A 20,686-nucleotide genomic window follows, 5' to 3' on the forward strand; every position below is an offset into this window, starting at 1 on the left:
TAAGAAACACATTCTGTCAAAAGTTACAAAACCTTCTGCAACAGGGTATAACTGATCTTCAGTATTCCTCAAGAACTCCACTTAAGTAAAACTATCATCAACTAAAGAGCCTTTAATGTGTCAAGACTTTCTTACATGTGAGGTCACTTTTCTAGTGAAAGAGGCAAAGGTTCTTTAAGGAACAGAAAATCCCATTGCCAATAAAACACCTTTCTTGTATTCTTCTGTTCTCAGCTTTGGAATAAACCCAGATGCTTGAGGGAGGAGAGAGGAATGAAAAGATCCCTCCATGAATTACACAGTAAACATTCTGTGAGAAAAGGCCAACTGAAGTGTGGATTTGAATCAATGGCTCTGTGATGACTCATTTTAGGCTGTCAGTGTTATTTCTACCCAGGTGTTGTCATCCCTAGCAGAGGCTGGGCTTTCCATCTTGCTGGAGACTGCATGAACTCTCCACAAGACTGTGTTTTCCTCTCAAGAGCTCAGTGCCCTTGTACTGGGTGCTTCTGCAAGCTGGCTTCAGGATCCAGTACACTGGTCTGTCCAGTATCAGTGTGGAACACAAAGATGGAAACCCAGACTCAAACGTTTTCCTCTGGCCTGTGCCTTTTGCAATTTAATACCAATGTCCAATTTGCATTTTGTCTTCACCCTAAAATATGACAGTTAATATGACAGAAGCAAAGAAGACTTAACAAGGACTAACATTCAAGAGGCCCCAGAGCTGGACCACCTTCTAACCCCTACTATTGTTCACTGAAGAGAAGTCTTTATCATCATGGCCATAGTGACACCTGGATCTTTTTAAGTGGTCATAAGCAACAGAAAGCACCATAATCATGAGTGTTTCAATCATTCCTTCTTGTATGTATTCTCTAACATCTGCCAACACCAAATTCCGTTTGTAATTATGTTGCCTACTCCTTCAGCTTCATTAGATCCTTTTGATGACCATGGATCTCAGGCACCTTGTCTGATTATGGCTACTGCTCATTTCCTTGACAATTACATTTCTTCTAAAATTGCTGTTTAACACACCTGCCACCTTTTGAGATTCACTTATGTTAACCTTTAGCCACATGAAAAAAATGATATTTGCTATTCCTCTATTTTCTGGATTCTGTTGTTTCCACCTTTCCTCTGTTGTTTCCTTCCTCTGCTGCTCACAGCCAGTGGCTGGAAAGAAACCAGATTAAGGAAAAGCAGTGCCACTACTTAGCGGAATATATCGTCATTGCTACTATGGCATGTACACAGACTGTTTCTTTTAACAGAAGGTGACAGCACTAATTACAAGCACAAGACTTTGACAAATCAAAAGTGATGGATCAAGAATTAAACCAGGACTGGTTGCATTGCTTTAAATAGAATTAATTACTCTCTATGTCCCCCAGAACATAAGTAGGATTCAATAGGATGAAAAAAGAAAAAAAAAAAAAAAAGAAAAAAAAAAAAAAAGAAGGAAGAGATAAAGTAATTCTAGTGCTGTTAATAAAAACTTCAAATACAACTCAAAGCTGTAAATTTTCTTCGCAAAACCAGAGTGAGAACATCATTTTAGTGGAAATAAACCAGAACTAGAATTATTTTATAACACACAGAATAAAGTATAAAATAAAATTTACCATTACAGGACTAGAATGGCATGGAAAACTATTTGCTCCCTAAGCAAAGGAACTAATGAAGCCTGTTTTCACAGACTTATTGTCTTTGAATGTATATAAGCCATAAAAAGCCTGCATTCCTAACAATATCCCCATCAAGCAAAAAACAGAAGATACTGTAAGCCAGTCCAGGATTATGTACATACTGACCATTAAGTGACATACACAAACGCTGACTGAAGAAGCCTATAGTCTCACCAGCTGAGTTCTGTCCATTTCTTCTCTGAGTGCTACTTTTTGTCCTTTTCATAGTTGCTAGCTTCAGAAGTGCATCAAAACAGAAACCTTCAAACAGTTATTATGTGTCAAGTTTGGCTGAATAGCAATCAAACAAACACTGGAAATGCAATCATATATAGGTCTATTTCTCAGGAGATTGTCTAGCCCCACAAACAACATAGAAAAACAAGTGGCTCTCATAGTATTCACAGAAAAAAAAAAAACACATGACATTACAGACAGAGCAAGAGAAACCAACTTCTGAATCTTCCTGCAGTATATATCACTGAGTATGAAGCCAGGACTGATTAAAATCCTGGGTTGGAATGTGATTCACTGATTAAAGCCCTACAATGGAAGAAGGCTCAGCAGAGATAGGCAAGCAAGGCTGATGTGCCCATGAAGTTCAGGGAATAGTGAAGGGATTGCCTGACCACAGCCACTGGAAGAAGCTGACCCAACACAATGAGGATGGAAGGTGGCCTTTGGTTTAGCTAAACAGCTATCAACAGTTAAATGGATCAACCGGTGGTGCAAATGTTTCCCCCTGAGGTCATTAAAGAGTATGAATGTTTCCCTGAGCTAGGCAGACCAGCATAGAGGGAGCAAATACATAACTCAGCCCAACATAAAGTGTAAGAAAAAAACAGCTGAAAAAAAAAAAAATTGAAGGGAGCAACAGGCTTGAGCTGTCTTCAGCCAACCTGGCCTTCATGGCCACTGGGGATGTCCAGCACTGTGAAGGTGAGTATGTAGAGACCCATAAAGGGAATCACATCTGTACTCTGATCTAAGAATATATTGCTATATTGTGCTTGTATAATTATTTCAGTACACTGCTGTAGCACTTTCCTAAATCAAAATCATGTGTAGCTTCAAATATTTTCCAACAAATTTGTACAATTTTAGCTAAATCTCATTTAAATCAGATGTTTGTTTCATGTTCTGAGGCATACAAAATACTCATACTCATCTTCAGGTCTTCATACCCTGCCTGCATCATTATTTGAATTTACACTTTTCTTGGCAGCCTCAAATCGTTGTAAGGGGCGAATAATCTGTTGTGAAGGATTAGAAAAGCATCCGTCAGTGAAACAACTCTGGCTAGACTCACCAGCAACTTTAGCCCTGGGCACATAGGTAGGAATGCAGACAGCAGAAAGACAAACTTGCTTCACAAGATATTTAAAAGTAAAGTCATCCTTTAGATAAACTGTTTTGCACAGAATGAGCTAATCTGGACAAAATTGAACACAAAAGGACACATTTCATAACACAAACAAGTGGACAGCCTCAAGCAGGGGGCTCTTGTTCAGCCTAATGCAGATGTCAGTTAATTAGAGTAGAAGGCTATATCATTAGTAGCCAAATCGATATAAAAGGAATTAAGAGCTCGGACAGCAAGCTCCTCTGCTTTCCAGCACAGCACCCCGGGGCTGTATTTAGCTAAAATTCAATACACATTAGCGAACAATCAATGTAGTCTTCTATGGGGATGTCTTCTTGAAATACTTTAATTGGACTCTAGTGTTATCAGTGCTAAACAAGATGTCAGATAAAGGTAGAAGCCTTCCCAAATGGGACTGGCAGCCCACAGTCTGGAGAAACTACATTTACTTCTATTAAAATCTTACTGCAATTCCACTATGTATTAATAGTACTATTTTCACAGTTATCTTAAGCAAGGGTGACTGAAAAGCATCCTTACATACAGATGCTTCACCCTGTGAAACTCTATCTCCATTCTGCCAACAGCAGATCCACCCCTTTTTGAAATTTCAGTCCTAGGCTTTATTAATCAAGAGCCTGTCAGTTACACTAGACTGACAGATTTTACCCCGAATTTATAATCTCTGCAAAGAACACATATCAATATTGAAATCAGCGAGTGTAAAAAAATAATCAATTGATAACTCTCGTAACTGGTATGAAATGTCACATGGCGATATATACATACGTAGCAGCACATGCTTTTCATGGCAAAAACTTAAAACACTTTCTATTGTGCATATTTCCTAAGAAAAATTGCAATACTGTCTTATCAGCAAACCAGGAAATTATTTTTACTGTATTGAATTTTACCTTTGTTTTACAGGTAGCACATAGCTGTTATATTACAAATTTCCTGCTCAGTGGATTGGGTACCAGGAGTTGAAGCCAAGTGTTTCCTCTGAAAAGTTTTACTTAACTAAGGATAAAAAACAAGTAGATTTATAAGATAACAATATTAGAAGAAGAAACATGTCAGCATTACTCAGATATGTGCAATCTAGGGCTTTGACATTTGGAATCATAGAATATCCCAAGTTCTTATAATCATAGAATGGCTCTCAGAAGCCCTCTGATCAACTTCATGGCCCTCTTCTGGACCGTCTCTAACAAGTCCACATCCTTCTTGTGCTGGGGGCCCCAGACCTGGACACAGTAGTGCTTCAAGTGGGACCTCACGAGGGCAGAGTAGAGGGGAGCAATCACCTCCTTCAACCTGCTGGCCACTCCAACACAGTTGGCCTTGTGGGCTGCAAGCGCACCCTGGTGGCTCATGCCAAGCTTTCTGTTCACCAGAACCCCCAAGTCTCTCTGCAGGGCTGCTCTTAATGAGTTCTTCTCCCGTCTGTATTCCTGTCAGGGATTGCCCTGACCCAGGTGCAGCACCTTGCACTTGGACTTGTTGAACCTCATGCAGTTCACATGGGCCCACTCCTCAAGCTTGTCCAGGTTCCTTTGAATGGCATCTCTTCCTTTTTTGGTATCTACTGCACTACTCACCTTGGTGTTCTTTGCAAACTTGCTGAGGGTGCACTCAATCCCACTGTCAGTGTCACTGATATTGAAGTGTTAAGACTTGCACGTTCTTCAAGGGATGATAAATACAGAAGTGTCTGTGTGTACATGTTGTATAATGAAAGTAGAATTTTTTTAAAAAATAAACAGTTTCATCTACTCTGTTTACTGCTTTTCTAAAATGTTGCTCTTTATTTTGTTTAGAGGTTGCTGAAATATAATTTAGTTGAAGACTAATTTTCTAATTAATTATAATTTAACCAGATAATCAATAGAACATTTCTCAATCTTCTAACTAAACAAAGAGATAACTAATCTTCTCCCGTGTTCTCAAGCTCGGTAGCAATTCCTATTGCAGATTGCTTCTAGGGGCTCCAGTCTGCATCTCTTAGCTCTTCAAACATCTAGTGGTGTGAGGTCAGAGATTCTGGCCACACAGTGTTATAAATGAAGTCTCAACTCAATCTGAATTTAGTAATATTTATATTTATAAAAGGTATAAAAGCTATAAAAGGTAAAAGAGGCAAGTAAACAGCACTGGGTGTGCAGGGAGTCTATGCTCCACCAACACGCACACACGAACATCAAACATTCTAAATATATAGAACGTCGCTTTTACATATTAAACCCAAGTATGCCTATACATACGTACAATCAGGAAAGGTAACAAACAATCCTTTAAGTTCCATGACTTAACAGTCTCCATTTTCCATTCCTTTTCTTGATTACAAACAAGTCTCCATTTTCCATTCCTTTTCAACAATATGTCTTGCTTGAAGTTGTCAAGCAACACGGTCTTCAGGCCTTATGTATCCCGTTCTTCCCGGATAGAAGAAAAGCATATCCATCTCCTTTTCAAAGCCAATAGGGCCTGGGTCAAAAGGCACATCCAGGTCAGCAGGGGGCATAACAGCAAAAGCTTTCGAGGGATGTAGCAGCAGAGGGGCACATGGCGTAGCAGTCGGATCAGTAAAGGAGCCTGCAGATCCCTCACTATCAGGCAAGCCACACGTTTCTGACTGTGGCCCCACATGGCTCTTTAAGACCTCAGAGATTGCTCGCCAGGTGCCAAGCAATCCCACTGCAACCTTGTTGTTTTTAGTTGCAGAGTCCCACACCTTGACCTCAGTTTGGTCCCATATTTCAGGCTCATAATCTGTCCGATTGTTAACAAGGAGAATAAGCCGTAAGGTTACCAGGACAGTCTTTGTTCCTAAGGACGTATGATTCCCCATAATGCACAGCTGCTTACCAGTGAGGGGCAGTTGTGTGCACGGGTCCGCTTCTCTCAGCTTGAGCTTCTTCCCAGCTCCGGTGCACCTATTTCCAGCGACTTTCAGTACGAGCTTCTCTGAGCATTTTGCTGAGTCTGGCCGAACCTATCTTCATGAGGCAATGTGCCTGTTCCCATCCTGGTCTCCGTTCTGCTAGCCTGTTCCTTTTCATTTCTTCTTTCTACTTCTTTATTGATGACATAACTTCATTGCATCGTATTGCTATTTTTTTATTTTTTTTTAATCTTGAGAGCAGGCTCCCCTCTTATACCCTTTTCCCCACAGCAGTCCTTTTCAAAAACAACTTTTCATTGGTCAAACAACTTTGCAAATAACAGCAACGGCAAACACCCAGAAACTTCCATGCCTTAACGGCTGGAGAACAAGAAACCCAAGACTGCATGGAGTCTCCTGAATCACCCTTCTTTGTTCCCTCTAAACTCTTTTACATTCCTGATGGCCTCATCGTTAAGAGTCTAATGTTATCTCAACCACGGAGCTTTCCGACCCCCGTGGCCACACTCCCAAATCTCCCCCTTCTTTATTAATATCAACCATTTTCTCGACACGAATTACCACTCCATATATAACAACAGTAAAACAAAGGTAACGACGATTCTCTGTGTCAAGATAAGCTATTTGAATGGTGCTTAATAAAATTTGTCATCTAATGGGGAGAGAGAAAGAACTGCTGAAGCTTGTGCCTTACAGGAAAACAGGTGGGACCAATAAGAGTAAGAGATGAGCCAAAAATCACAGTTATTTTCTACTAGCTTAATGGCTGCCGTGTTCTGCCCAAAGGTAAAGACCTAGCTATCAGCGCCATTTATCAGGTACACCATTTTAGTATAAACTTGTTTAAAAAAGGGTAGAGCCCCTTTTTAATCTTAATTAGACAGTAACTCATTGATTCCAAGTGGGCCTTCATTTTCTAATTATTTAGTACATAATATAATGTTATCAAACATCTTTGAGTTGCTCTAAAAGCTTTAGCTCCAGAGCTCTAATATTAGGCTTTTGGCATGCATCCCTGTGCGTGAAAAGCAGTCAGTTTGTTTACCAGGAATTTAGATTCACATTACTGGGGGAATTAGCAGTGAGCTATTAGTCTGATTCAAGCACTTAACAATTGCTGATCATCTCCTCCTAGCCTGCAGATAATGGAGGTGATCAGCTGTAAATGGAAAGTATGTGGGGCTATTTTCATGAAGGCACTTGGAGAAATTGCTGTATTCTTTGACCTCTGCTGACCCTAGGGTTTGCAAGAAACCCAAACACCAAATCACTTCCTGGAGGAGAGCTAATCACCTATAAGAAAAGCTTCCATTAGAGGCAAAACCAAGTTCAGCCTCAACTGACCCTCCCTCATCTGAAAAAAAGGTTCAGCCACAAAATCCCTTAGGTAGAAGTGATTAGCCGTGGATCATATTTACCATATTTCAATGGGGGAAGCAGCTGTAGAGCAGCAGCTGGTTCAGATTCCATAACAGTGTTGGTTGGCTTCCTGCTTCTTCACTGTTGTCCCCAAAAGCTTTGTCTGGTGTGTGGACACCTCGAAGATTACTTGGAGGGTTTTTCCTCATGTTCTTGTGTAAAGCTGCCTTCCATTTTAGCAAATAGAGCAACTTGTGACGTTTCTGATATATTGAAAATGATACCTTTGTTCTTTATGGGTGCTGAACCTGTAGTGTTGTCTTGTAAACTTCCAAGTTACCTTGTACCATCAGCAGGTTTTAAAAGGCATTCCAGGGTAGTAACCAAGAATTAGTGTTTGAAGTAAAGCTTAATTTTTCCATATCTGTGATACAAATGGTGTCCCTCTTTAAAAAGAAAAACATGTTCCTTTGATTGTTCCTTAAGCTTGTGCATTTGCCGGAGGAAGTTCCTACTTGATTTTAACGAGGCTAGGGCATGATGCTTCAGGGATTCCAAATCCAAGGTTTATCTCAGGCATAACCTTGCTTGTGACCTTTGGCAAGAAATGCCTATCAGTTCTCTCACTTGTCAGACAAGAAATAACTCATCCAACACAGTGACTGAGCTCACTACTCAAAAAGAACTATGTGAATGCCCTTTGTAAATACATTAAACCATGTTAAGAAATCTAAAGCTACATCAGATGTACATTTCTGTAGCCATATCTGAAGTCCCTGACAGTGAAAAAGTTAATGTTGAGATTGCTTGGTAAGAGATCCTGTCTCTGTTCTTTAAATTTCTTTCCCATAGTGTGTCCAGCAGTAGACACAAAGGAGTGTAGCTTCTCTTAAAGGCACAGAAAGGCAGGAGACTTCTAGAGTTGCAAGATAAATTTTATTACTGAGTTTTGGTATTATTTTATACTCTTAAAAATAATTTACATTACAACAATTAGAAGGTTCCTTCCTTTTATATGCTTGCGGAGAGTTCAATATTAAGACTGACAAGACAGAGAATTTCTATTAGATTATTTTTGTATTTAGAGCAAAGGTGCTAGGTAGATGTTGTATTGCAGTTACTAGTGAATAGATGCTGAGGGTTTGTTGTTGTTGTTTTTTGTAAATTACCGTGTAGTACAGATAGTAGGAACTGTTCTGAATGTGTGTTGTGATGCTAGCAGAACTGGACTGATACTGGCATGATGTTTCTTAGTAGCAGTTATACTTCTGCATGCATGTATGCTGTGTCATTCAACAACTGTGATATTTGGAGATTAGGTATTAAGAAAGTTTAAGTAAAAATGGATTTGTACACATATCAGTGTGCGTACCTGTGAGTGCAGGTGTATTTATAGGAAAATTTTGTTTCCAGTTATTGATGAATGAGTTTTAGGAGGCAGCTGTATATATAAAAGTGCATATGTACATGGAAAAAGGACATTTGGAAAAAGACATTTGGACAAAAATCCCAACTGATGTGTTCTATTTAATTTCTGTCTAGAGCAGGATTTTGTCTGACTGTAAAGCATTTTCCTATGTAATCCAGGGCACAACAGGAGGCTGCAGTTGCAATCAGTAACCTTCTTATTAGGGGCTAAAAGTCCACAGTGCCATGAATATGAACAACAAAATGCTAATGCCTTTCCCCATATCCACCTGTCTCAGAGCACTGAAGTGGAGAAAGAGGAAAGCTCACAGCATAGATGAGTGGAAGATGGATGCTGTAGGCTGTATATGTGGTAGAGATGGCTCAGGGAAAGCTATTCGTCTGATAAACGTTCTCACTGATTTGTGGAATATTGTAAAGCACAGTGTTTTCCTCTTCCCTGTCACTCTCCAGCAATTGCTGGAGATAACAGAACCTACAATGCTACAATAAGGAGCCTTGACACACATTTCCAGCCTCAGCTTATGGAGGATGGTCAAATGTGGATCTCAGAGTTCTGTGGTAATGTGGGCTCTGTTTTCATTAAAGAGGGGTAACAAACATGTGGAAACAATACTGTATTTTGATTCACATAGTCACATTTCAGTAGGCAATGGTAAATAACAGCATTCGTATTCCTCTTAAATAAGATAACATGATATTTGTTCCTACTGCATGGAAATAAGGTGTTGCTTCTCTGTGCAACAGACAAAGTCCTGCTCCCTGCAATCATTTTCCTGCCCTATCTGCCTAAGAAGGTAAGAGAAGGCTGGAATTCTAAATAGAAATATTAGCGCTGCAGAAGGACAGCTACTCTGATACATTTAGCAATGGAAGATTCTCCAGTAAGAAGGTGTCTGACAGTGACTGGGAACCACAGCACATTACCTAGCTGGTACCTTTCTGGGAGCACATAAAGCACAAGGTAAAAGGAAATGCTAACCTGTTCTGCATCTATTCAGGACTCTAATATTGCTCACACAGTACTAGCTGTGCATAATATTGTTCAGATCTGTTGTGCCTCATAGGATGAACAAGAGGCATTATATGAGTGTGTAGAGAAGCTGTACTGAACTCAGTTTCTAGCTATCCTGAAAGCATAAGATGGCTGATGAGGCAACTCTTGCACACAATTGATTGTGGACTATTAACCTATGCTCAGAAATCAATATTTACTTAACACCACATTTTAACAGGCCAATGCAGCATAAAATAACAGCAGTTATACAGTGCACATGTTTACACTCAGAATAAACAGATTATGAAATAGAGCTTGGCAAAGGAGGAGGCTGGCAGGGAGTGAAAGGGGAAAATGGTAACTTCAATATGTGGAAAGCTACAAACTAGTTCCATCTTTCAGAGGCTTCTGCAACTGAATGTGCCACGAGAATACCACTTCAATGTAGTGAATACAGCTTCAATGAGCTATGCGCTTTCTGTGAGCATTCCTAAAAAGGTTTGGCCTGAGGCCTGGCAAGGTCATCCTTGGCTAGATAAATTTACTAGGGTTGAGTAGAGAAATTTCTACTAACCCACAAAATACAAGTCTGTTGCTAGCCATGCTAATGGATGTTATGTATAGTTACAAGGGGCAAAACTGAAAGAAGCAAGAACATAATCTGGGGTATAGCATCCTTGAGCTGGGATAGTGTTTTTCATATATTTAAAAGAATGGATTTGGAAAAAAAATAAAAATAAAAGGAACTGAAAGTAATACAAAACTGGTATTTGACAGGGACTTTATGTTTACACTTACTTAGCTTTGTTTGCAACTCTCCCTGGAGTGAGGCCACTAAATCTTAAAAAATGGTATGCTGTACTCTGTGCCTGAGGAATAGCTTGAGGAGGTGGGGTGATAGGATACAGTGTCAGGTACAGAATCTTAGAATATCTTGAGTTGGAAGGGACCCACAAGGATAATCAAGTCCAACTCGTGGCTCTGCACAGGACCACCCAAAAATCAAACTATATGGCTGAGTGCATTGTCCAAATGTTTCTTGAATACTGGCAGGCTCAGTGTGGTGACTACTGCCATGGGGAGCCTGTTCCAGTGCCTGAACATCCTCTCAGTGAAGAACCTTTTCCTAAAATCCAGCCTGAGCCTCCTCTGTTACAGCTCCATGCTGAAGCAGCTTCATGCAGTTTCTGACTAAAGGTGCCTCTCTCTATTCAGAAACCTAACCCTGCACAAGTTCTGACAGAATTCAGGCTTCTGTTTTAAAATACAGTGCATGAATATCAGCTGGACTTTTACTCAAAATACTAACATGGCAGAAGCAATGGTGTGCTCCAGATCTGCAGTTCTTAGTGCAAACTGACTGGGGGAAAGTGGGGTCCAAGCTAGGGAGAGGTTTCTAGTGACTGCATTTATGGATTAAGGGTATTCCTTTCCTCTTTTCCAGAAGCCTTTTGTTTCTCCAGGGTAAATCAGTAGTGGGAGGTGCCTGGACATGGAATAAGATTAATAATATGGGAAGGAAAGATGCAATTTATCCCAAGTTAAAGTGCACTCAGCAACAGGGCCAGGAACAGAGACAGAGATGACCAAGAAACAGCAGCTCCAGAATATACAGAGGAGACCATAGGCAAACTGCTGTGTTCAGAGGTCTCTCGATGCGTCTTCACTTCAGCCACCTAGGAAATGAAAAAGAGGAATGAATCCCAGTTAGACCTATTTGTGCTCAAATACCTCTGTAGAGCCTCCAATTCTGGGCACAGCTGTGAGACTATGGGAAACTTCTGCAGCCAAGCAGCAAGGCCTCCTATTTCTGCTTGTCTGTGGAAGGAATAGGTTCAGCTAAAGCAGCTTAGGGTTCTGCATGCATATGGCATCCCTCACTTTGATGTCCAAAATCATATGTTTCCAGATCCAGGCTTATTGGACAACTGTATCTATGCTGCTTGGTTCACCACTTGCTGGAGGCAACAAAGCAATACGTACCTGGGACATTTCTGAAGCAAGAGATGTGCTGGCACTGTCTCCTTGGAAGCTTAGGGAAGATGAATAAAATAAGTCTTCCTGTCTTTCCAGACCTGTCTGCTTCTGGTGCATTTGAGACCAAATAGTATTTTCTGTAAACAGAAGTAAAGCAAGAGTCTTATTATACTTTTCTTGTGCATACCTTGGAGTTTAGTGAACAGAAGTCTAGGGTAGCTATTTTAAGAAAGGCACTCACAGTCTGTATGGATTTGATTTAGAAAATACATATTTTGTGTTTAATAAATTGCATGTTACTTTGTGGGTTTACTTGTGACTTTTAGAACAGACTACAAAGCCAATTTTCACTCTATCTGAAGACCTTTGGATTTCTTTGGGACTTTGCCAGCTGTCTGTTTGTAAGGGGCAGGTATGTAGTGTCTCAGGTGGGATGTTTAGGTTGTAGGTGCATCTACAGTGTTGGGCACAGGTCTTTTCAGTATAGCAGTAGGTAGATTTAAATAATCATTTATCTAATTATGCTGATTTATTTGTTTGATATCTTCTGGAAGCTTTTACAAACAAAGTATTTAAATCTTATTAAATGTTGCTAATAAGGGGAGGGGAAACCAAAACCCCATAATCCTTCTGCAGTGATGGGGCTACTCAGCAACCTATGGATACAACATGTCTGACACCCCCCGATTTCTTTGTAATCCCTCATTTGAATGCTGTTTGTAGATAGCTTCACTGGTGTCTGTGTTGGTAAAAGATACAAAATCACCTGTGTGAGCAGATCCAGGCTGGTCCCACAGGTTGGCTAGGAGATCATGGAAACACTTCAGAAGACAGAACTATATGCAGGAGCAATGCAATGTAGGATTTTGAAAGGAACAGGATTTTAACTTCCGTGTGCTGAGCTGTTTCCCCAGTTCCATGATGTGATGCTTACCAAGGCATTTGTTGCTCTCAAACATGCTGAGTATCTGGTCACACTTCTCCTTCTGATTGCCGCTGCTTTCACAGGTACACCACAAGGAGACCTCCACACTGGAGTTACTGATGTAGTTGGGTGTCATAGGCGTGCCTGTCCCAAATCCCCAGAAATGGGAATCAAGATTTACTTCACTAAATGAAAGAAGCATGATCAGTCCTCTTATGTTAAAGGCAATGCTACCCTGGAGGCAGAAGCCTTCCATTGTGATGTGCTTGTTACTCAAAGAGATCAGAAGCCCCTGCAAGGTGACCCAGGTCTGATGAATTCATGTGTAGTCTGCTATACTGTGAGAAAGTGGGGAGATTGCTAATCCTGACTCAGACAATCTGATGGTGAGGTATACTGATAACTGAACATGGTGAAAACATTAGACTGAAGGATGAGAAGCACTTACAAAGATTCAACTGCAATACTGGCATATAACAGCAAAAGGCTCTCTCAGTTCTCACATAGCAGGCGATACTGCATGGCCAAATAAGTGCTGGCACTGTAGCGTGCCATTCAGAGCACAGTTTATTTGGGATGACAATAGCAAAACCATCTGGAAAAACAGAAGTTGTAGTCTAGAATTACAGCTTCTGAGATACTGTTGCACTTTGCAGCTTCTCCTTTGAACCATTCTGAAAAAGCATTAGCAGGCTGACAGCAAATGTCTGTAAGCAAAGACAACTTTCATTCCAACAGCTGATGGTGCTTTGTGTACCTGTTGTTCTGACTGGCTCAGAGACAGCATGTACACAGTGTTAAACCACCAGGAATGTAAACATTAAGAAATGAGGGCATGTATAATAACAATCCTACAATTGGATTCTCCTGTGATCATGATGTAGCTCCTACAGCAGGGATGTCTTAGTTCATACAGCCAAGAGAGTCCCAGTGGTCAGGCATTTCGAGCATTTTGCATCAGCTGATGATGCAAACAGGAGTGCAAGGATCCCAGGAAAATGCTGCTGCTTTGACAGCAGTGAATAGGACAAAACAGAGTGATAAATGCCATGAAGGAGCTCTCTTTGGGCTGCATTTACCTCAGAAGCAAGTGAGAACACTATCATCAATTAGGCTAAGGCATGTTTATGAGCATACTGAGCACTATTACCTGCATCAAAGCAAGACAGTCCCTCACGGCATAGCAGTGTGACTGCAAGTTTGTTGCCTAAAGGCATTCACCCTGTGTGTTCCCCTGGGTATCACTTACCAATCATCCCCATGTAAGCCTGCAGGCATGCAGCATGATTGTGCTGAGAGCAACCATCTGGGGACATATCTGCAGGTTGGCAGTTTTGTTGGAAGTCAGCCAGTCGGGATCTGTAGGAAGGAAAATAAGACTATCAGCGTCTATGTTGTTCTCGTCTTGTGGCTAGTGTCTGCTGCTGCCAGACCTACTTGCAGATGTGGTCTTCCAAGCAGGAGTCCAGAAGCCAGAGGCAATTGGGTTTAGTGTTATACTGAAAGGAACAATCAGGAACAATAGTTTTCCGGCGTCGTTCTCCACAAAGTTCATCCTGACATGGACAGAACAGGATCCTTCTAGTAAAATCCTCAGGCACTTTCTCAAAGAAATTTCTTAGCCCTCTGTGGCATTTGCGACGGTCACACATGTCCTCACTTCCTGCTCCCTTGGTGCAGATTGAGGCATAGTCTGTGCGCAGCCGAACGCACTTCTTGCTCAGATTACAGACATGAGTTGCTTTCAGGCATGGATTTGTTGCATCTCCTGCTAACTGTGACCCTATAAAGCCAAAAAAAAACCCACACCGTAAACAAGGAAGCAAGTCTTCAGAAAAGATTTTACATGGAAATAGGAGTAGCCCTTACTTGATGGTCTAATTGCTAACATCAAAATGAAAAAAGCATCTTAGCCCTGCTATGTGCCTGTGGTATGACACTGCAGTGATGTTAGTTACAAAGTCACCTATTTTATTGGTTGATGTTCCAAAGAATGCATCATTGTGGGTTACTGCCTGTTTCATAGGCCTGGATCTGTAGCTATATTTATATTTGGTAGGGGTGCAAATATAGGTATGTACCCAGAGCAGACATTCCTCTGAGGGCAATTACCTCAAATCATTCTTCTTAATAATTTTCAGCCCTGAAACGTTAAAAACACGCAGTAGCATATCATATAGCCATTACAATCCCTACCTGATAGCAGAGCTGCCAGTTCATTATAGTCTGTCTTCCAGTGTTCTTCATTTGCTGGATTCTCATAAGGAGAGGTCTCCAAACTGAAATAGCCTAGGCAAGACACAAGGTATTTTATTTTATGCAGTGGGAGAAATGTGTTGTGACCAGTTTTTTGTTTTGTTTTGTTTTTTTTCCTCTTATTTGTGATTCTTCAGGCTGGGGTTCAGAGATGTTCTATCATGCTCAAAGCCAAATGCCAAGAATGGTTCTGCTGGAGATGCAAAGCTGTTACTGTATAGTAACAGCATTACATTTTGTCATTAGATTTCCTCTGGCTGGAATTTAGTCTATGTTGAAATTTGCTTTTTTTCAGCCTCAGTGCTAGCGAGGAGATATGCAGCATTGGCAGTCCCTGGTGGGAGGCCAAGTACAAGCATCCCATTAAAACTGGAGAGAAGTAGCGTGCTCATAGATGCCATTACAGTGTGTGTGATAATCTCACATCCATTTTCAGTGACGGACAGATGTGACCATTTTGAGGTGATTTTCACAGCACTAAATATAAGTAAATATCTCAAACTAGCTATCTTTGTTTCTTAAGGTTCCTGGTGTATTTGAAGGGCCAGTCTCAGACCAGATCAGTTTTCTATGCTTATCAAACAGAGAAGTAATGACTCCTCTTTACTAGGAGATGTGGCTCCAAAGTGATATCTGCAGTGTTGGGAAGTGGCCCTTCACGTTTTTTTTTTTTCAGGTGGTGGGGCAGGGTTGAGCTTTACTAGTACCTTCTAAATTCATATTATTTCATCTCACCATCTGTCATGCTGGCGTGAACAGTCCAGAAAACGCGTAGGCAATGCTCCTGTCTCTTCATGCGTCGGTGACACTTGCAGTGCAGTAAAGAGCTGTTTCCGAGGTCTAGCTCTGCATTTAGGCATCTGACCCTGCTGTCATGATCCAGTGGAAGGAAGCGAGTCTTTGCAAGGGCACAGTCTTCCAGAATCCTGTAGGTGGCATTGCAGGTGGAGTCTGAGAGGCACAGCTGTTCCGCTGCTATGCAATCACTCCTTGGCAGAGACAGGAGGTCTCCTGGTCAAGCAGGGAAAAGATTGTTAGGATTTCAGTCAAGAGAATGCCACACAACCTCATTATCATTGTTCTGTTGACATTCCTAGTAAGGACTCAAAGCAGAATTGGTTGGGGTCCTTCATATACATAGCAAGGGGCAAAAGCTTTCTCCATTTAGAAACAAAAGGATGAGTATTAGTGTATTAAAGGGAGAACAAAAGATTAATGAAAAATCTCAAAAAATATTTTGTTTAATAAAGCCTTCCTCCCCCCCCCCCCCGCATCACCATTCACTCTTTCAATTTGGCCAGGATCAGGGATGGCTCTGTATTTTCCTGAAGCAGTAAATCCCTATGGAAACCTTGGCTTTCCTGAGGCCTGCTTTGAAGAAACTCTCCTATCTGGGTAATGAAAAGCTCAGTGAAATAAACAAGTACTAACACGACACTGTGTGATATTAAGTCAAGTGCTAGTGCCATTGCTATGTATATACTGGTCATTAAGAGATGCACTGAGAAAGCCATTTCCAGGGTGTAAAAGCAACTGCTGTACTGAGCTTGCAAACGTAAGAATAAATATACGTATCCTTTGTATAACAGAAGAAACCCTTATCACTAGATGCAAGTAGTTTCATATAAAAGTGCTGACATGCAATCAATTTACAGTACATAGAACCGAATCCCTGAAATTTCTGCCAAAAATGCTGGAATGCAGGTGAAACCTGTCAGCTTTCATCTTTTGGTCATTTGTGAAGTCTGAGTATAACTATTTGTGTGTATTTGTATAACACATGTATTAATTTTTATGTATATATATATATATAAAATATGAATTTATATACATCCCACCACCTTATGGAAGTACTAAATAATCTTAATTTAACGATACAATCTTTAAAACTTGGTGTTTTTTTTTTTTTGTTTGTTTGTTTGTTTTAAATATATAGACTGTTCTGTCCTAAGGATAATACAGAGGGAGAGCTGACATTTTCACAGGGAGGTGAATTCAGTCTGTAATCTTTCTTCACTTCTATAGTATATGAATCTATGTTTACCGTACAGGTACAACCATAGAATCACAGAATGTTTTGGGTTGGAAAGGACCTTAAAACCACCTAGTTCCAACCTCCCTGAATGGCCAGGGACACCTTTCACTAGAACAGGTTTCCCAAACCCCATCCAACCTAGACTTGTGAAGACTTGGAACAAGACTATTTGCTAACAGAATTGTTATGTAGGCTAGTAGTATGGTTCTTCCCTTCAGGACAATATTGCTTGGCTGTTTTGGGGAAATAACTTATGCCTAGCCTAACGCCTATCTTTGATGTTCTTTGGGTATGTGATCTCACCTGTCATTCTCCTGATCAGAAGGTGCTGTATTACTATTTCTGTCTGTCTTGACTATAAGCTAAATATATATATAGGTTCAGCTTATATTATGTGGTATACTGTCTTCGCTATCTAATTTGTTTTCTCACTTCCTTCACTTTTGCTGGCTTCATGAGTTTATTTGCTGTAAGCAGTAGGCCATTTAATTCCATACTAGTCCGCTTCTCAAACTTCCTAGTTTTCCTGCAGCCCAGTAATGCTATCTAGGTGTCTCTGTCCCAATCATATATATTTCTTGGCTTTTCTAGCACTTCCTGTACTTTGTTGTTCATCTGGCTATTATATAAAAACTATATGACTGTAAATTTTCTGAAAAACAATCTCTCACCAGAAATGCTTTGCATCTGGCACAATAGGTTTTGGTTAGGCATTCCACCTCAGCACAACCTTAAAGAACATTCTGAGTTTGATTACATCCCGTAAGGTTGCAAAAGCAGGGCAAATTTCCAATAGCAAAATTTCCAGCTTAAATAAATCTATGATTCTATTATCTTCAGTAGCTTTGGAATTCTAAGAGGTGCAAACTGATTTACCTCACAAGGCCAGAACAAAGTACCATCTCCAACAGTGGTCTGTAGTAGCTGTTGTAGTAAGCTCATTAAAGGACAGGACATACTTTCCTAGCCTTAAGAATTCTGCTCAACAAGCACCTGAGGTTTAAGTGACATTTTCAAAACTTTAAAGTGATATAGTTATTGACAGGGTAGAGCAAAACTGATTATAAATGGATGGACTGTGTTTTTGCCACAGGCCTATACCAGACGCTTTGGGTGAAGCTGCTGGAAACCTCAAAGCAGAAAAATTTAAAACAATCCTCCTTAACAGACATCATATAATAGCTATGCATGGTGTTAAGCCCTAATACATGACATTCTTCTTCGTAAAAACAAAGAAACAAACAAACATAAACACAAACATAAACACACACAAACAACGCCAACAACAAAAACTTATAATTACAGGCAGTCAGGTGGAAGAATTAGAAAGCTCTGTAGTTTAACTTGCAGAAAGCATTAAAGGGACTGTACAGGAGTCCCTTCTGCAGTTACAAAATAAATAAATAAATAATATTAACTTCACAAAACATGATTATTTATATCTTAGAGAAATTAAGAGCTAATACAACAGCCAATTATTCTCCCTTATGACTCTGTGTTCTGTTATATGTATTTATAGAGTTACAATTAATAGTATTATTATTTAAATATCCCTAGTGCTCCTAGCTCTTGAAAGAGAGGACAATTGCAGAAAGGAAGCCTTTGCTTTATTAAGAACAGATATAAAAAAGGCATTAGTATTTGGACAACGGAAAACTGTGGGAAATCTACTGTAATCATGTGGCTGTAAATGCTACTGAGATCTCAGCACAATAGCTCTTCTTTATAGCAGTCATGATATTCACCAGTTGCACCTTTTTCTGAACGTAAAGCACTGACATCCCATAGGTAGGGTCTAGGAGTGCTTCAGATAAGTTCTGTAGTTTCTCTATTTCTAGCCACTTCAACCATGACGACTGCCCAAGAAAGAGATGAACTGGAAAGAGGAACCATTTCCATCCTCAGCCATTGTGACTTGTCAGTAGTATAGGGCAGAGTAAGACAAACAGCTGCATCTCCGCAGGAGCACCCTAGATTGGTCTTTGCAAACTGAGCCTCATCTCAGAAAACCATCAGCCTGAAGCATTTCAGAGGGGTACTGCCTGGAAGGTTGCTATCAAAACAAGCTCTCAGCAAAGTTAGCTCAGACAGGTTCAGCGTCTCCTCCAAGAGCTAGAACGGACACTGTCTTTGTGCCCTTTCTGCTGCGTTGAGGGATCAGCTCCTGACATCCGTCGCTCCCTGCTGCGAGTCGGAGGAGCAAGTCGTCCTCCTTCGCCTCCGCGAGCTTCGCCTCAATGAAATCCGCTCCCCCACCCCAGAGTATCCCTCCTTGGTCACATCAGGGCTTGCGATTCACGTTTCGGGTCAAAGGAGCAGCACGTCTTTCCCGGTTTGAAGCACGGCTTCTTCACAGCTGCCGGGGCCGGGAGCCCCGAGCCCGGGACGCGCCCCGGGCTCGCCCGGCGCCAGGAGAGCGCAAACGGACCGGCCGGCCGGGGGCAGCGAGGGGCGCCAGCCCCGGGCACAGCTTCTGCCGGCAGCGGGCCGGGGCCGGGGCCGCCCAGCCCAGCCCAGCCCTGCCCTGCCCTGCCCTGCCCAGCCCGCGCCGCGCCCACCACCCCGCGCTGTTACCGGCTCGGGACAGGAGCAGCCCCAGGAGCAGGGCGAGCCGCATGCTGCAGCCCGGCCAGCGGTCGCTCTCTGTGGGTGCCGGGTCCGCAGTTCGCAGGCTGCGCGCAGCCCGCCAGCCTGGGAGCGGCCCCCGCCCCGCCCCGCCACACCACGGCCCGGCCCGGCCCCGTCGAGGTGCTGGCGGCGAGCGCCGCCCCGCGGCCCGGCCCGGCCCCGGCCCCGTGCTCCGAGGGGGTAGCGGCGGCGCTCCGAGCCGTGGCGGGCCGGGGCGAGGGCCGGGGCCGGGCGCTGCGGCTGGGGGCGGCCCGTCGCGGCTGTCCCGGGAGCACCCGGCGAGCCGCCGGGCCCCGCGGTGCGGGCCGCGCAGGGGCGTGCGCCCAGGCGAGCCCGGCGAGGATGTTTCAGAAGCGGCGCTTCCGAAGGATGCCGTGTAAAACTCCCGTTTGCTGGGTTGATCACTGAGTCCTAGCACTGAGGGCGAAGCTGTAGTCGGTGATAACTGTGAGCACCTACAGGGGTGCGCTTTGCTAAAAAAAAAAAAAAAAAAAAAAAAAAAAAAAAAGATGCTGGCTGTCTCTTGAATAAATTCCCTTGATGCTTCTTTAGTCTGCAGAAAGGATGGCATGAGCTTTTGGCTCCTTTGCATTAGCTTTGCTGTGAAGGATCTTTTCAGAAACTTACCTGTTGCAGGCTTGGCCTTTATTGAGCTATTTTTCTACATCCCCACTATGTAGGGCGTTTCCAAGAGCCTATGTGAAATTAAGGCAGGCGTGCTTCTTTTTGAACAGGTCCTTCTTCTTAGTTTCCATCCCAAGATCTAGTTAACCAATGTGAAAATGTAACAGAACAACATGTACACATCGAACAGTAGTACATGAAAGTAAGGTGAACTTTCGGTAGATCAATTGTTTGTACAAGTAGAGACACTTACTCCAAAAAGCCCAACAGAAAGGATAATAATTATGCAAACACATTAAGTATTCTCAATCCAATTCAGTGCTGCCGTCCTGTTCTTGGGTTTTGAAGAAGATGAGTCCAGCTTACCAGAGGGAGCTGCCATGAGAAAATTCTGGATATGAACAAGTTGTCCACAAGTTGTCCTCTTGCTTCTTGTTCAAGGAGGAGAGAAGATCTTTCTCACCGTTCCTTAAATTCTTATCAACGTCTACTGGTCGG

The 20,686-nt window shown here is 42.0% G+C and overlaps 1 protein-coding gene across 1 annotated transcript; it reads right to left on the reverse strand.

Annotated features, from left to right (window-relative positions):
• Positions 1 to 10,734: 10,734 nt before the first annotated feature.
• GFRA3 (GDNF family receptor alpha 3) lies at positions 10,735 to 19,597 on the reverse strand. The gene is made up of 8 exons (XM_032196753.1): positions 19,511 to 19,597; positions 15,637 to 15,912; positions 14,842 to 14,934; positions 14,083 to 14,428; positions 13,895 to 14,004; positions 12,655 to 12,789; positions 11,727 to 11,857; positions 10,735 to 11,419 (listed from the first exon to the last, which is right to left on the reverse strand). The coding sequence occupies exons 1-8, from the start codon at positions 19,551 to 19,553 to the stop codon at positions 11,285 to 11,287; spliced, it is 1,269 nt and encodes a 422-aa protein (XP_032052644.1). The 5' UTR covers positions 19,554 to 19,597; the 3' UTR covers positions 10,735 to 11,284.
• Positions 19,598 to 20,686: the final 1,089 nt, after the last annotated feature.

This window comes from Aythya fuligula, chromosome 14 (assembly GCF_009819795.1).
Source record: "Aythya fuligula isolate bAytFul2 chromosome 14, bAytFul2.pri, whole genome shotgun sequence".
Lineage (NCBI taxonomy): Eukaryota > Metazoa > Chordata > Aves > Anseriformes > Anatidae > Aythya > Aythya fuligula.